Source organism: Dama dama, chromosome 22 (assembly GCF_033118175.1).
Source record: "Dama dama isolate Ldn47 chromosome 22, ASM3311817v1, whole genome shotgun sequence".
Classification (NCBI taxonomy): Eukaryota; Metazoa; Chordata; class Mammalia; order Artiodactyla; family Cervidae; genus Dama; species Dama dama.
Window position 1 is genome coordinate 53,501,099 of NC_083702.1, and position 17,795 is coordinate 53,518,893.

Consider the following 17,795-nt stretch of genomic DNA (forward strand, 5'->3'; position numbering starts at 1 on the left):
GGCAGAAGCTAACACAACATTGGAAAGCAATTATACTCTGATTAAAAAATACACGAAGAGATAAAAGCAAGTTTCCCTGCCTTCTAGTCTCTTCCCCCACGAAGGCAGGTTTCCTTCTGCTCTCACTGACTTTCATCCTGTTACTCTGCTCATGAAGGCTCCTGTTACCTACTAGGCTGGGTCTACACTCCTCAGGTTAAAGGTCAAAGCCATTGCTGGCAGGCACCTCTTACCACCCCCTCTTCTCACTGCATTCTGGTGTCCCCTCTGTTCTAGAGCTGGTTTCTTTTTTCACCTTCTGACCTTTCTGCCACTGAAAAGAGTGATGATCTTCTCCCCAACTGACCTTTGGTTTTTTTCTCCACATGTGACTGTGTCAGACAGACCTAGGTTCGAACTCTGACTTTACATCTTACGAGTTGTGTAATCGAGGACAATTCCTTAATCTCTGTCTGTCTTGGCATGCTCATCTATGAAATAGGGATAATAAGATAAATGAGCTCTTAGGGTGCTAATCCTATGTAAAACGCACAGCACAGTTCCTGGCGTGTAGATAGAGCCCTACAATTTGCAGCAGTAACTATTACCATTATTATTCTTTGGCAATCTTGGTCTGTTTTTTTTGACATTTGTCTTAAAGACTCTCAGAGCTGGTTATATCATTCTGTTCCCCTTCTTTATTCTGGAGGCATTGTGGACCACCTCACAATACACTCTTTATTCCTTAATTATTTAACAGTTTCTAAATCATGCAGTAAGATATGAAAAAAATATGTGGAAGGATTACAATGGAGGAAAAATTATTTTATTATTTCTCAGATGGAATTATTACACACAAACAAAAATTCAACTGAATCTATAAATAAATATTTTAAAATAATGTTACCTTAATAAGGTTGCTAGGCTGGAGGTAGGTAGAAAATAATGTTGTAAAAAAAAAACCATTATTTTACTATAGAATAAAGTCCACAAAGTAAAATATCTAGGAATAAACCTAATTAAAAATGTGTAAAATTCTTATGCAGAACTTTATAAAACACTATTGAGAGAAATTAAGGGAAAACTAAATAAATATTTATGAACTGGAAAAAAATTATTTTCCAGTTGCCTCCATATATTCGTGTTTCTTTTTTGTTATTTGTTTCTTTTTTGCTATTTGGGGGTGTTGTTAGCCTCACCTCGCAACATGCAGGACTTTAGCTCCCCAACCACTGATTGAACCTGTACCCGTGGCGTTGGATGTGCAGTATTTTAATCGCTTGATCACCAGGGAAGTCCCATATATTTATGCTTCCTGTCCCTCTCAACTAAACAAAAACAGGGATCTTTGATTCCTTTCCTATCTCCCTAGTACCTCTTCTTATTGCTAAAACCACTTTAAATGAATTGATTAAAAAAAATTAACAAGGGATTCTTCGGTCACTATGTGAACTATCAAACTGGTCATGCTTTCTCAACATCTTTGTAAACAAAGGCCCATTTTGTAAGGAAAGCTGTGGAAAAAGGCCAAGGGTGAATTCTAATTAAATAAACAAAAGAGAACGTTTCTAGACACTGAAACTGTAAAAATGCCCTGACTGTGTATATTCTTCATTTTTGTGATGTCTGTAGCCCCAGTGTTCTATGTAACAGCCCCCAAATCAAACCAAAATGACAATTTAAAGGGCTTAGTTCAACTTCCAACAAATCCACATTTCATCCATCACTAACAGTCAACTATGTCAGATACTCAGAACTATAGAAACATTATAGGATATTAATGCTGGTGCATTTTTAAGGTAGTTTTGGCAAACAGAAGTAGGAAAACACATGCCTGCCTGGTGAGTAGGCAGAGTCAGAATGCTTCCTTCTTAAAATCATATAAACCCCATTATTTTACAGCCAGTGAAGGAATAAATAAATAACAACCATGTATTGGCCACTCACTGCATGCAGGACCTAGTGTATATTACTTCCTACCATCCTTACAACACTCTGCAGTCAGTATTATCATTATCGGCATTTTACAGATGGGAACTGAGGCCCTGCGGGGTCCCACAGCCCCTGAAGGGTGGAAACAGGCTCTGACCCAGGTCTGCTTGAGTCAGTACGTGGCCTCTTCAGGGTGGAACTGAACTGCCCTTCTCAGCCGGTCACTCTTGTGGAGGCAGAAATGAGCTGATGGACTTTTCAGAGATTTCACTGTGTTTTCCCCTGCTGAACTGATTGGTCTGATGGTCAAGGCCACATCGCCTCATTTAGATGTTGCCCCAGGGAGCAGAATACACCTCAGTTTCCTCATCTGAGTAATGGCAATAACAACAGAATTCATCTCAAGGGTTGCTGGCAGGAATGAAGGGGGTCCTGCAGGGACAGGTAATGCAGTACACATCATAGATTCTTTCTCTCTCTTTTCATGGTTCTCACATTATGATCATGATTTCATCAGGAGATACCTGGGAGAATGACGCTCCTGTCTTTCCTCACATGCTACCTCCTGAGATTCGCCTTATTACATGGGCTATATCACGTTAGATCATATTTGGGATTGGAGTGGTGTCTGAGGAAGCATCTGAGAATTAAACGACAGAGGGAGGCCCCTTAGTCTTCTACTGTAAAATGGTAATAATTAATATTTTGATGAGATCTACAAGTGGCGCTAGAGGTAAAGAACGTGCCTGCCAATGCAGGAGACGTAAAAGACTCAAGTTTGATCCCTGGGTCAGGAAGATCCCCTGGAAAAGGGAATGGCAATCCACTCCAGTATTCTTGCCTGGAGAATCCCATGGATAGAGGAGCCTGGAGGACTGCAGTCCATGGGGTCGCAAAGAGTCAGACGCAACTGAAGCAACCTAACACAACACACACACACACACACACATATTACAGAGTTTGCACAATTAAGTAAATTGATCAATCAAATCAATCCTGGTGGAACAGAAAGCATAAGAAGATGAACTCTCAATAGATTTCAAGGCATTTAAAAACAAAGAATTCCGGCTGTTCTAAACCTGAAGAGATGAGGAACCAGGAATAGTGAAAGCCAAGTAGCACATGACTTAGTCTGAAAATAAGTCACTACGGGTAATTTTGGGGCCTCGAGACATCTCCGTTTTTGCCTTAAAACAAACAAACAAACAAACAAACAAAAAAAACTCTCCATGTGTCTCTCTTACTCATATGCTTGTCTCTGACAGGCTTTGTCATGCCCTGCTTTGCCTACACCTCCAGAAATCATTTGCACGTTCCCCAAATCCATTAGCTGCTTATATAACAACAATCCATTCACAACGATTTCCACTGTACTCCCACTGACTAGGGACTGTAGGAAGAAGCTCCCGCACAACTGGAATTTATTGAGCCTCATGAATTTAACAAGGATGGGGTTTATAAAGGTGGCTAAGATGAGATGCCCATGTTTAAGAATCTCAGAGGTAATTAAGTGCCTTTTCTACCGGTTTAGTCACCAAGTCAGAAGGCTTTCTTCTCTCAAAATATTTGAGACCCAGCACTTCCACAGTCCTTCTGGTGCTTCTGACACTGCTATGCGCACACGAATCATCTTGGGGGTTGGTCAAGTGCAGGTTCTGACTCTGGGGATCTGTGGGGGTGGGGGGTCCAGATTCTGCATGTCTAACAGGCTCCCCAGTGATGCTAGTGCTGCTGGTCCAGGTTGCACACTTTGAATAAGGAGGTTCAGACTGTGCCATGAATATCACTGAATCCTTTCCCATTCCAAATATGACTGTGAATGGTAATGGGTTCACAGTACATGGGCACTTCTTTGATCACAAGCTTCTTGAGGACAAGGCCTGTCTCCTCCTCCTTTTCAAATTCCGTACAGCAGGTGCTCTATAAATATAGTTGACTGGCAGGCTGTTTCTACCCACACAAAAGCCCCTTCTGCTCACTGCCAAGAAATCAAGAACCGTCCCCTGGCACTCCAAGGGCAGCTTTCTTCGTCTGCCTTACCCACAGGGTACACTATGTCTCCTGCTGGTGACCCTTTTGCTGGCTGACTTCTCCCAGGCACACACCCAACTTCATCATTTAGATTCTTCTTATCGTCAACATACCTTCCATATTGAAAGAGCAATTAGGACCAGAGTTTTGACCCCCAAAACACCCCTTGGGGACTTCCCTGGTGGTTCAGTGGCTCAGACTCTGACCTCCTAATGCAGGGGGCCCAGGTTCAATCCCTGGTCAGGAAACTTGATCCCATGTGACACAACTAAGACCCAGCGAAGTCAAATAAATAAATAAATAAAATCGCCACCTCTTGCCTTTCTAAGGATTCTGCTTTTCAAAATCTAGGCTAGTTTTCTTAGCAAATAACCCTCAGCCAACTATGCCAATCTCATTATCACCCAGTTTTACCATGTTGGAACTGGCAGGAAACACGAGGCCTGGGAAGCTCTCTGATTCCTGAGATTTGAGCAAATAGGCATCTATTGAGGTTATTGTCTGTGGTTTATTCAGTTGTGTCTGACTCTTTGTGACTGTAAAGAGGAGCTCACCAGGAGCCTCTGTCCATGGAATTCTTCAGGCAAGAATACTGGAGTGGGCTGCCATTTCCTTCTCCAATGGCCGCTATATTTCTGCTTATTCAGAAACCAGAGGGCAGGGACTTCCCTGGCTGCCCAGTGGTTAAGACTTCGCCTTCCAGTGCAGGGGGTATGGGTCCAATCCCTGCTTGGTGAGCTGAAATCCTACAAGTGGCCAAAGATCTTGTGGCCAAAGATCCTATCTTGTGGCCAAAATAACCAAAACATTAAAACAAACAAACAAAAAGAAGCAATATTGTAACAAATTCAATTAAAAAAAAAAAAGGCAAATTCCGTGGGACTTTTCTCCCAGGTGAATAAAGTTGGTTTTTTGTCCCCCCTCATCCATCCTTCCCTATTGTCTCCACTGGAAAACAGACCAACAGGATGGACTCAAGAAGCAAGGTTAAGTATGTGGCTGTCTTTAAACAGTTTTTGAATTAAAAAGAAAGAAAGAAATCGGTATACTCTGAAAAATTAAACCCAGGAAATATTTTTATGGACAACATAAAAATCAACCAGACTCTGAACCAGCAACTAAGGCTCCTTCAGCAAGGGCGGCTGTCCTTGATCCTCCCTAATTCACGGATATAGCCTTTCTTTCCCTCTGCGACACTGACATGCTTTCAAAGGGCTCGATCTATTTATGGTGGATTTTTCCTATGACCACCTACTGTAAAAAGCACAGGTATGCCACCAATGGCAGGCCCGCACAGTTAGTGCCAGGGCCCTCTAATTGACGGGCACTGGTGGCCACTATAAAAGAGACAGCCCATATGTGGTTCTGCTGCTCTGCTGAAAGACTAGGTACCCAGTACTCCATAAATGGTTGGCTCCCTCCAATGCAGTCTATTTCTATTTTCCATAATCAAAGGTTCCATGGTCAATACATTAAAGGGGAAAAAAATGTTAAGTTTTAATAAGAGGCATTAATCTGCCTCTCTTTCATGTGTCTATACATCAAAATGATATAAACAACCCAGGTCTCTTCTTCCCCTGGGCTCACTGCTCAAATAATATACTGCCTGATTTACTTAAAAATTATTTTATGGGCCCTCATGTGCAATTTAATTTAGGCTTTTAATAGCACAGAGAACATAATGACATTATATGAATATGTTAATAGGCATAGAAAAGATAATAACAGTTGTAATCATTAAACATCTTTTTTTGTGTTTATGTGACTTTCTGTCACTTTTTTTGGATAAAACAAATGTATTAAAACCATCCTTTGGTAACCTGGGGTGCAGGAGAAAATTCCACGCTATTCTTATTTCTTATTCTCAAAGTCAAATTCTTTTTTTTCTTAATTTTTGTTTACTTTTGGTCACCTTACATGGCATGTGGGGTCTTAATTCCCCAACCAGGGATCAAACTCACATCCCCCTGCAGCAGAAGTATAGAGTCTTAACAACTGGACCACCAGGAAATTCCCTAAAAGTCAAATTCTTGGTTTGAAATAAAATATGTGAATGCTTTATATATTGCAAACATTGGGGTAAAAAAAGGTTTTATTTGGCCAACTCTTGTAACTTCTGGTACTATAGCACTGTCTTCTCTTTTGGATTAAATATACAATAAACACTGTTGACAGTGAAGTCTGCCACAAGTCATGTTCCAGCCCATCTCTCATATGCCTTGATAACAGCACAATGGAAACCACTTTAATGTAAAATATTGTCTGCATGGGGACATTCATTGCACTTAAAGAAGTTTTGATTATATGAATCATAAAGGCCACCAAAAAAATTAGCAAACAGGAATGACAGTGGATTTGCCCTGACCATATTGCTTACACATCAGAGATCAAGATTTTTGGACACAACTTAAGATGTAATTTAATGTTTTCACAATTAAATGATTGTTTTGTCTCCTGTTCTATTCACTACGGGCCACAGGTCTGGATTTTATACCTTGGAATTTAAGGGCAGATTATACATTTTTTAGAGGCAATTATATACTGACTTCCAACAGAAATTCTCAAAGTATGATCTTGGGTCCCCAAGAGCCCCTGAAACCCTCTTGAGGGGTCCATGTGGTCAAAACTATTTTCATAATAATGCTGAGACATTTTGTGCAAACAGGCAGTGGAGTTTTCCAAAAGATATATAATGTGTGATGATGTCAACACTCTGACAGCTAGTAGGACATGTGCTTTGTACTCTCATGCTTTAAAAGTTCATCCATTTTAATTTCAAATTCAGTAAGTATTAATAGAGTGCACATAAACAAATACTTTTTAACATCTTCAGCAATTACTGAGTGCCAATTGATCTAACACCGAAAAGTTTGAGAATTATTTAGAATTTATGGTAAATCTTTGAAAATTATTTTGTGTGTGTACACTTAAAAAAATAAACTCAGGTCATATGCATCATTTAGGAGAAATCCGTAGCCTTGCTTAATAAAAATGAGTGAATCAGTCAAAATAAAAGCCACAAACTGATCTGGGGGCAGTAACTTATTCTACAGTGTACATAATTAATAGGAACAAAGGGTGATATTGTCTGGTATCACCTCCCCTATTTAGAATTCAGCTATCTAGCAACCTTACTTATCCAGATAACAGCTGCTGATCAGCAAATTATAGGGGCTTCTGAAGAGCAAAATGAGTTTTCTCCAGCTCCTCCTACCTGGCACTCTCAGAGCTCAAATGCTGTACTTCCAAGAGAAGACCCCTCACCTGGGTCCCCAGCCCTGGAACTGGAACGAGGGTGAGGGGAGCCAGGTGACTAGGGAGCATCACTTACAGAGGCACTGAGGCTCAGGTCTGGACCTTGCATTTGCACGACCTGGAGAATGAGTGCCTCCTTAAATGGGGTACTCTGCAGTGTAGTCCTGCTCAGCTAGAGTATTGACCTGGCCAGGATCCAAAGCAAACAACAGAGGGAAGAGAAGGGGGCAGCTTCACACACTGACTAGTAAGAGTAATTAAAGAAGACAGCAGCCTTCTGGCAAGGGATGAGACAGGAAAGCTATCCAGAGTTGGACACAAATTCAAAATACAAACCAATGTGGCCTCATTAACAAAAAGACAAATAATTTGAGCTCTGCGGATATCATGTGGCAAGATGACTGATATCTGTAAATGATGACAAAGTTAAATTATATCCACTGCACTTTGCTTTTCAAAACAAGGAGTAATATGTTACATCTTAAGTCTGTTTATATCCAAATTGGTTGAAATAATAATCTTCAAAAACAAAATGCGATATTAGCTACCTATCGACTCCAGCTATTCAAAATTTGATTCAATCAATTTAATAGTTATCAATATTGACTGTGGCCAAATAGCCCCAAAGACGATATTCTAAGGTTGTGAATAGGTGGAGCCTATTTGTACATCAAGTAGTAAATTTTCAATGACTCATTAGTTAACTTGATGGAAATTCCCTGAATCCACAGGGTTTTTTCCCTTTCCTAGTTAACTTGCTCTTCCATTGTTCAAATTACACAGTTTTAACTTAAGATGTCATTCCACACAGGAAGATTAAAGTCTGATGATTATCACAGAGCAACAAACAGCTTCTCAGTGTTAACATGGGGCAGGATGAAAATGAGATCTTTTGCTAAGATCTGATTACTTGTCTCTTTATTGTTCTTCTTAATATATTTTAATGTAAGAACAAAGTGAGAGTTGGGAGTAACCTCGGTGGGTATAGTGGTATAGAAGAAGCTTTCCTTAAGCTGAAGTTTAAAAATTCAGCACAGGTCAAAAGTGATTTGAATCATTAAAAATTTCTCCCTTTCATCCCATTTTGTCTTTCCCTGACAGGTCTGCTCCAGAGTAGACCATCCCTACAATCATATCACTCTTCTGTGGTTATAGGGTTATCAGAATAAACCACTTACAGGCCTTTCCCAAGCCATTGCTGGGCCTCACATTGGGTGACTTTTTAAAAATAGAGGAACGACAGGCCTGATGCCAGGTGGGGTCATAAAAATAAAATTCCACAGCAGTAAACACAGCCACTCAATCAATCACCCACCATATTCATACGCGGTCATGGAGAGTTCTTTATGTGGCTATCTCAGAAATGTTCAGACCAGAGGAAAACTCCCCACCTGCCAATAGCTCCCCGGGTGGGAAGAGAAATCTTAATGCTCCCCCACACCCAAGCCTTCTAGCCCTTGGTGGAGGATACAGTTACACGTTCAACTGTGCAGGGGGACTCTTTCAGCTAAGTGGGGAAGGCCATGCCCCCCACAGTGGTTATCACCATCTCCCTAACAACTGGGGACCCTCAGCTGGACACGGCACATTTCAGTGTGAACACAGACCTCTAGAGTGTAGGCCTCTGAGCTGAGCCTCCATGGATGAACGCAAAGATATTTTACTTCAAGTCTAAAAAGAAAGAAATACTTAAGGTGGTGGCAATGATGGCTATGATCGTAACCACAGCCGTTTGGGACTGTATTATAAACGCTAACACCAGGCAGAGAGGTGAACTGTGGTTGTAACATACCTTACAGTGTTTGATATGTGTTGGCAGAAATGCCCTCAAAGTTTATATTAAACTTTAGGCATTTAATACCACAGGCTCGACAAAATTTCTGAGTTTGCTGCTTTAGAAGGAAAGGACTTAAGTTCTTATTACATGCTAGGGTTTATTCTCAGCTTTTCACCTAACTTATTTAATTCTTACAAAAAACCAGTGAGCTAGTTACTATTATTATTCACATTTAACAGATGAAGAAAATGAGACATGTGAAGTATAACTAACTCAATACATGATACAGCAGGAATCTGAGCTGTCTAGAATATTCTGTGAATAGTTAACTTTATGTCACTATGCTTAATGATGAATATTACCTAGCATACATAAGAAAAGAGCAAAAATACATACTGGATGAAGAATAAGTCTAAAGACATGTAACTAAAAAAATGAGAAATTAAATTGTAGAATTATATAATAAGGTGCATTTTTAGTTAAAAGCAGAACATCCTGTTCCAAGAGATATAAAATTTTATAGAAGGCAAAAGCTAATACTTGCTGCAAGCAAAGAATTCCTGAGGTACTTAGAGATTTGATGCTATTTAGAGGAAAAACCAGGTTCCCTTGGTAGCTCAAATGTTAAAGGATCTGCCAGCAATGCGGGAGACCTGGTTTGATCCTTGGGTTGGGAAGACCCTTTGGAGAAGGAAATAGCAACCCACTCCAGTATCATTGTCTGGAGAATTTCATAGACAGAGGAGCCTGGCAAGCTACAGTCCATGGGGTCGCAAGAAGCTGGACACAAATGAGTGACTAACACATACACACAGAGAGAGAGGAAAAACTGGATGATTTGGAGAAAAAGAAAAAAAAAATTGAACCCCAAGCTCTTGTAAATATCTAAAGTAAAAGTCAAAAAACAAAATTAAAAGATTTGACATATAAATAAACATAATTTTGGGTGTTGTATTGATGTGCCGAATTGGTCCATAATAAGATTTCTTAGGCAGTATAAAAGGGCAAAAATCTTACCAAAGTGGAGTTCAGATTTGAAAGGCATAATGAAAGTCAGATTTCAGTTAGCTTATTGGGAACTCAAGTTAGAGAGAAAAATAAGCGTGGGATTAAATGATCCTGGTCTTTTTTCTTTGCCAAATCAACCACTTCACACCCCAATCTGATGGAATCTACAACTTTACTCTGGAAATGCATGTAAAAGTGCATAATTAATCTGCCCCTTGCATGGGAACACCCTGAAAATGTGGCTTATTGTCTATCTGTGTGGCTGTCCAAAACAAACATATTCTGTAAATTATAATTGGGCTACTCACAAAGAAGAGATCTGGGTGTGACAGTGTCATCACTTTGATATTTGGGGGCTGTCTTTATAAAAAGCTGTGGGGACAGATGCTCTGTTCTCTCTAGTACGAGACGGTGTGCATGCATGCAGGAAATTAGGGGGTTTCCCCAGGGGCTCGGTGAAGAATCTGCCTGCAGTCAGGAGCCACAGGAGATGCAGGTTTGATCCCTGGGTCAGGAAGACTCCCTTGAAGAGGGCACAGCAACCCACTCCAGTATTCTTGCCTGGAGAATTCCATGGACAGAGGAGCCTGGTGGGCTACAGTCTGTAGGGTCACAAAGAGTCGGATACAACTTAAGTGACTTAGCACACACACACACGGGAAATTAAGTGATGAAGTCTTTTCTTCTTTTTCATAGTTTCGTTTTCCTTAATCACTACGCTTTTAAATTTTAGAAAACTGCTCTTGAATAAATGATACCTACTTTGTGATTAGCCTAACTCGAAACACTGTATTTCAATAACTACCTTTCTGTGTATTAGTCGGGCTTCCCTGCATGAGCTACAGTCCATGGAGTCACAGAGTTGGACGTGACTTAGTGACTGAACACACAGGATGCAACATTCTGAGCAAGCTAAGGACTCCAGAAAAGACATCTGTCCCCCTCAAGAACTGAAACGGGGGACTTTCCTGGTGGTCCAAATGGTTAAGAATTCTCCTTCCAGTGCAGAGGATGCCAGTTTGAGCCCTGGCCAGGGAACTAAGATCCCACAAGCCGTGGGGCAGCTAAGTCCATGAGCCACAACTACTGAGCCCACATGCTCTGGAGCCTGCATGCTGCAACTAAGATCCGACACAGCCACAAATAAATAAAGAAAATAAAAAAAAAGAAGAAGGAAAAAGACATGGTCATATCTCTGCAGGAACACACATGAAATTAGAAGTTTTCGGCTTATTTTTTAATGCTGGAACTTTAATTCTCTTCTTTATTATCTAACACACCCAAGTATGTCTAGAGATGAGGTCTAGAATTACCACAGAAGTCATGGGCTGCCAAGAGTATTTTGTGTCTCTTAATATAGGTTTCATAGACTAATTAAGGAGGCAAGCAGATACAATTGTAATTATTAACAATAAAAATTCTTCTATTTGGCCATAAAGAGTTGAAAAATAAATTTTAAATTAAATAATCATAAGAGACTTCAGCAAAAATAACAAAACTGCTTTCTAGGGCTGTAAAACAACAGCATTCTATTTCCTTTCATGGCAGCCTCTTTCCATAATTCTCTCTAAAAGAAAGCATCTACGAGCTTCCAAAAAGATTGCAAAAACATCATTTTATGTTCACTCAAGCTTTTTAAAAGATGGTTTGTTTATTTATTTTTAAGTCTAAGCATTTCTTTAGAGTAATGTCAGCCTGGGCAGTTTATTCTAACATTCATGCCAAATTCAGGAATACTTCTAAATTGCTAAAAAGAAGAGAACTCTGTGAAGTGTGTGCCCATGAGGAATCTAAAATGTTTCAAGGCTATATCACAGGCCAGAATAAAGTGTGGCATTGAGAGAGCAATGATTATGTGTTTCTCTTTTTCCTTTCTCTTGGGGTTTCTCAGACTAGCCAGAGAGCCTAACCTTTGTTCATCTCAGGAACTCCTTTACCCCTGCTCTTTGCAAGGCCTAGGGGAGACTTCTTCAAACTTACTGGATGAGAAACAAAGATACAACTTGTTTTTTCAAAGTTTTTTTTTTTTTAAGAGATATATTTAGGGTGCTTGAGAGGAAAGAATTGGCCAGTCCTTTATTTATCTTCCTAACAGGTGCAGTCGGACAGTCATAAAAGCATGCTACTGAAAAAGAATGATTTTGCCAAGTATTAAGCTCCTCTAGCATGCATTAGCCCAAGAGTATTCCTTCTTAGAGCAGATAGCTCAAATCTACACTGTGCATGGCCAGTACAGCCTGCAAAGTTTTTTCGAGGTGGGGGTGGGGGGAAACATTGGCATTCATTCATGCAACTTCTTTATTCTTCATCCAAATCTTCAATGTGGCCTAAATGAACCACATGAAGTTTGGAGGGAAGTAGCCGCCCTGAATCAAATACCTCCTCCCTCTTCTCCCTTTCTTTTCATTACTTTCAACAAATGCACTTTTCCCTAATTAAAAAATATATATTTGTTTGGTTGCGCTAGGTCCTATTTGCTGCATGTGGATCTAGTTCCCTAACCAGGGATGGAACCCAGGCCTGCTGCCTTAGGAGCACAGTCTTAACCACTGGACCACCAGAGAAGTCCCTACTTTTCTCTCGTTTGAGAGAAAACTAATATTCTATATGTAATACAACTTCTCCAAAGACAAATTTACTTTGGTGTTTGAAACAGACCATCCAGTCTCATCCGGGTGGAAACTGAAGGTCAAGGAGTACATATGAGAGGGAGGTTTCCCATCACCAAGGCTCCTTTTCTGATGATGACTAAGCCTTGAGTGATGCTGGGAAGTAGGTAAGAGGTGAGGAGTGCTGCTTTGCATTCAGACGGGTTTGGGGCTTAGCAGAAACTTAAAAGGTAGTGAAATCTCTGGTGACCAAGAAAAAGAAGTAGCAAAGGAAAAGCTCCTATGGACTGAAAAAGTTATTCTCCATGACCACGTGCCCACCTAAGCTTACTGAAGTAGGCCAAGATAGAATAGATAGACACTGCATGTTGAAGTAGCAAACGAGTCTGTAGCAACAATACCATACTTTTGATACTTGGAGTTATTAGAATGGCCCCTAACACTATGATCATCAATGAAGGTATATTTTGCCACATGTTTGAGTTTTCAACAAAAGATCTTACAAGGAAGATGAGAAATCTACCACGACACTCTCAAAGTGTTTTGAATGACCTGCAAGCACCAATAAGGAACTTTTGCCTCTTTCCTACAAGTTAAGTGCATGAAATATAACAGGGCCTGATTTATCACAAAAAGTGAAATTCACATTAACACCTTAACTTGGTGTTTTAGAAAAGAATTTTTCTAGGTTCTATAGAGTCTGACAGTTAATTTTTCTAGGTTCTATAGAGTCTGACAGTTAACAATTTGTCTAAATATATTAAAGAACCAGACTTTATGGTTTTAATCATTACATAGTACAGCGCAAAAATTCTTAAAAAATGATTTGTGGGCAAAAACATTATTAACAGCGTAAGATTCTTGCATGTTTCTAACTTCATGTTAATAAAACCACTTTTTGACAGGAAAAGAGAGTTTCAGCAAAAGATGACTTCTTTGCTCAGTGAGACCCGGGGCAATTCACCATAAAGGTTTTTAGAGCACAGACCATGTTGCATGTATCTCTGAAATCCCAGCAACCAGCTCATAGTAAGCGCTCAATTAATTGATGATAGGTAAATGAATGTATCAGCAAGACATCCTGGGAGATTCCCAAAAATCTGAAACTTCCTTCTCACTGTTTGATTAGAACACCTTACTTTTACTGGGTGTCAGATCTGCATCAATCTAAAGTGTAAGACAGACATTTTCTTTGGAACTGGCGGTACAAGTGATGTAGTTCTACAATGAATAAATATATAACATAGAGGTGGAGAGGATAAAGGGGAGTGAAGTGAGCGTGTTAGTTGCTCAGTCATGTCCACTACTTTCTGACCCCACGGACTGTAGCCCACCAGGCCCCTCTGTCCATGGGATTCTCCAGGCAAGAGTACTGGAGTGGGTTGCCATGCCCGTCTCCAGGGGAACTTCCCAACCCAGAGATCAAACCTGGGTCTCCCACATTGCAGGCAGATTCTTTACTGTCTGGGCCACCAGGGAAGCTATTCCTAAAAAAAAATTTATTTCTCAGAAAGAGCTTACTGAGCCATCCAGAATATTCTGAAGGGTCTAAATAAGGGCTGTTGACTAATTACTTCCATTAGAGTCCCTCCATGAGGTCTAAAGGTACAACCATACTTCCCCCTTCTCCTTAGAAGGACCAACTCTCCCAAGACCAAACTTGAAGCTCCCAGAATTAGGCCGCTGCAGGTCGGGAGGCATTTGAGAGAGACATCTTCTGCATTTTCAGGTGCTGAAAACTCGGCCTCTTTTGAAGAGTTGTCAAGTGCTCCTGGATCCTGGGAAGGTCAAAGCAGCTCATGTGTCATCAAGATTTATAGCAGGCCGTCATGCTGTGCCTGGGCATGGTTCTTCCAGCTAAGAGATGTAAGGAGACCCATAGGGGCTGGAGAAACCTGCTTGAGGAGGGTGTTTCTGCAGATAGTTTGAAAGGATTCTGTAGAACTGGCTTGGCAGCACATTTTATTCTTGAGGCTGTCTTTCAGAGGGATGTGCATATGGACCAAAACCAACCCCAGTAAGGAGTGAAGTGAAGTCGCTCAGTCGTGTCCGACTCTTTGTGACCCCATGGACTGTAGCCTACCAGGCTCCTCCATCCATGGGATTTTCCAGGCAAGAATACTGGAGTGGGGTGCCATTTCCTTCTCCATGAGATCTTCCCGACCCAGGGACTGAACCCGGGTCTGCCACATTACTGTCTGAGCCTCCAAGGCAGTTCAACGCCAGTAAAAATGACATTAATTGGGAGAAGATGCAAGGGCCAGAACAGCCCCTGACTTGCCACACTCCTTACGTTTCTGATGTAAACAATAGAAAAATGCAATGATTTCATTAAGAAAACTCTTTAAGGTGTAGTTCCTTTAAAAATCAGTTCTGCTGGTAAGGAAACCAAAAAATCACTGTACTTCCTCAAAGGATTTTAAATATATCAGTAACCCTCTTTTCATCCTGACTCCCCACCATCCAAATTTAAACTAACCAAAGAATCTGAGTATAAAATTACTGTGCTGAGGGCAACTCCTACACAGAATATCCACAGTACTTTTATAGCAAAAGATTATGGGCACTTTGGTATGTATGCTGATTTATAACCAATATTTATACACGTTTTTTTGGGAGGTAGGGTAAAGGAAGGGCTGAAGTTAAAGATATATTTTCCTCCTGTCTCACTAGTTTCATTGTCTTTAAAAGTAGAATGGATCAGATTAAGTTGTCAGACAAGAAGTAAAACTTTATCACATCTAGCAATCCAAATAATTTAATTAGCTTTATAGGCTCTGCAGCTCTTCAGATTACCTATTAGTTTATCAGCTTTTCTTGTCATTTTCCAATGGGCTTTAAAATAACACATGCAAATTCATCCACTAAATGCAGGATAATTAAAACAATATTCTGTCCTCAGTCAGGAAACATAGAATACATTTCATCCAAATAAGCCTTGAAGAGGCTAGTCAAGTGACAGATCAAATGAAAAGGACACTTAATACACAAGTAAATCATTTGCATTACAAATAAGACACTTCAGCAGGGACTGGACTCACTGCTTGATAGTCAGGATTAAGTTCCCATATTAATGCATGCATTTGGTGTGGTTATTTCGGGTAGAAGACTTCATCCATCAATGCCCTCCGCCACTAAGTAAAGCCAACCTGTAAACTGATCACCACAGCCTGTCAACACTGGTTACTTAATTACATAAAGAAAATATATTTCAAAAACTTTTGGTAATTTGGCTAGTATTTCAACTTCAGATTCAACATCTAGCATCTTTTCCAAGGCTCTTCAAAACAATGGTTAAAAGCAGTTTTTAGAATTAAAAATGAAAACAAAGCTAAATACCATTTTTATGCTCTCTGGCTCCCTGCTAACGTTTGTCAGTTTGTTGCTTTTATTTGCAAAAGTGAAAAACAAAGATTTAGTAGGCACTAATGAAGACTAACACATGTGAAAAAAGTATTTTTAAAAGATGTTGATTACCATTTAAAATTAAATTCAATATATTTCTGCTGTTAATTTGTGTTTTTCATTAATTATTTTAGTAATTTTGAGTTTTAGCTTATTTATATTATTAATAAGTAGTTTTAAGATATTGATTTTTCATACATAGGAGAAGCTGTTTATTGGAGGAAGCATTTTTCCTAATGAAGATTATTTTCAGTTTAATTATTTTTAAAAGGTTACTATGAAATTACCTACAATAAATCTCATTAAAGAACACAGTCTGTCAGTGACATTCAAAGATATTCTTTAACCAGGTGTTTGATTTTTTCCCATGCAAGAGTGTAATAATGTCATAATTAATAAAGCTCCAAACTGATAAAAGCAAAAAATAACTGCATCTGCATATTTTAAATGTCTTTCTAGGAGAAAAATATAGCAAACTGGGAAATACTGTCACAAATTCTTTTTTGAAACGTTGATCAAATTTGTTAACTATTTAAGAAAGCGTTCCAAACTCCTCCCACTCCCCACAAACTGCAAATACATGGTGAAAAATTTGTGACTGAGCCTAAGAAAATTAAACTGTAAGGATTCTTGCAACAAATGATAAAATTCTAATTTGATCATTTTAGTTAATGTTCCTTCATAAATGATCATTAACAGATATTTTTTAATTGGTTATACTCTTCCTATATTTAGCCTCTGGTCTTTTTACTCTAAGATTCTTTTCTTTAAGTCACAGTATTCTATTATCTTATAGTCTCTTTAAGAAATAGAATATTTTTTGAAAACAGCAAAAAAAAAAAAAAACATGCTTTATTTAAAAAGTACAACAAAAAGATCTAGGGATGAATCTTACCCTCTTTCTTAGTGGGTTCTGGCATGGTCACAATAAAATGTTATTCTCCAAACAGTTTGTCCTTCCCGGTGCTAGTTGACAGAAACCCCACGAGCAGGCGAGAGATGGTACAGGTCAGCGTGACGAGCAGCTGGGGAGAAGGCCGGCGCCTTTATATTCCCTGTGAATGTCAATCATGCTTGCACCGCCCCTTTCTCAGCGCGAGGATGCTGGAGCTCGCAGCACTGAGCACCTTCTCACATCTGTTGTCTGCACTCTGCTCTCTTCCCCACTGGGAGGAATCTTCCGTTCATCTCATGTGGCTGTGGGAGCACCTCTGACTTTCTAAATTCAGCTGCAGCCTCGCGCTCCTTCTTGCTCTTCTCCTTCTGTCTGACAGAGGCATGTGTCAACTCAGAAATGCAACAAGTTTGCCTGCTAATAAAAAATTAAATCAAATTAAAAATCATAACATGTTAATTCAACGTATACCTTAATTTTCACTAAGATTATACAGAAAAACTTCTGTATTGATGATAATGTTATGTGCCCATTAGCTTTTTGTTTTTATCTGTTCTTAATTATTGGGTTTAAATTTTTTCTTACTTTTCATCAATTATACTAATATTTATTTGTCAAGCCAAATCTCTATGTTGAATATTTTGTCTCATTTTCTCCTCCAAGAATAGCAAAATTTTCTATTAAGAAATATTTAGCTTTTATCTTTGTTTCAAGAAACATCCTTTAAAAAATTACAGTGCATACAAAAAGATGAAGTAATGATACATGCTACACACGAAGTTGGGAACATTATGCTTAGTGAAAGATGCCAGGCACAAAAGACCATATATTGTATGATTCCATTCATATGAAATATCCAGGATAGGCAAATCTATCGCATCAGAAACTCAATTAGTGGTTGCCT

The 17,795-nt window shown here is 39.5% G+C and overlaps 1 protein-coding gene across 1 annotated transcript in view; it reads right to left on the minus strand.

The window, feature by feature from the left end:
* Positions 1 to 17,260, minus strand: part of MYBPC1 (myosin binding protein C1) — a 95,028-nt gene extending 77,768 nt beyond the window's left edge. Inside the window, exon 1 of the mRNA XM_061124169.1 lies at positions 16,892 to 17,260. Within this exon, the coding sequence (XP_060980152.1) occupies positions 16,892 to 16,916 (25 nt within the window). The 5' untranslated portion in view covers positions 16,917 to 17,260. The remainder of the gene's footprint in view (positions 1 to 16,891) is intronic.
* Positions 17,261 to 17,795: the final 535 nt, after the last annotated feature.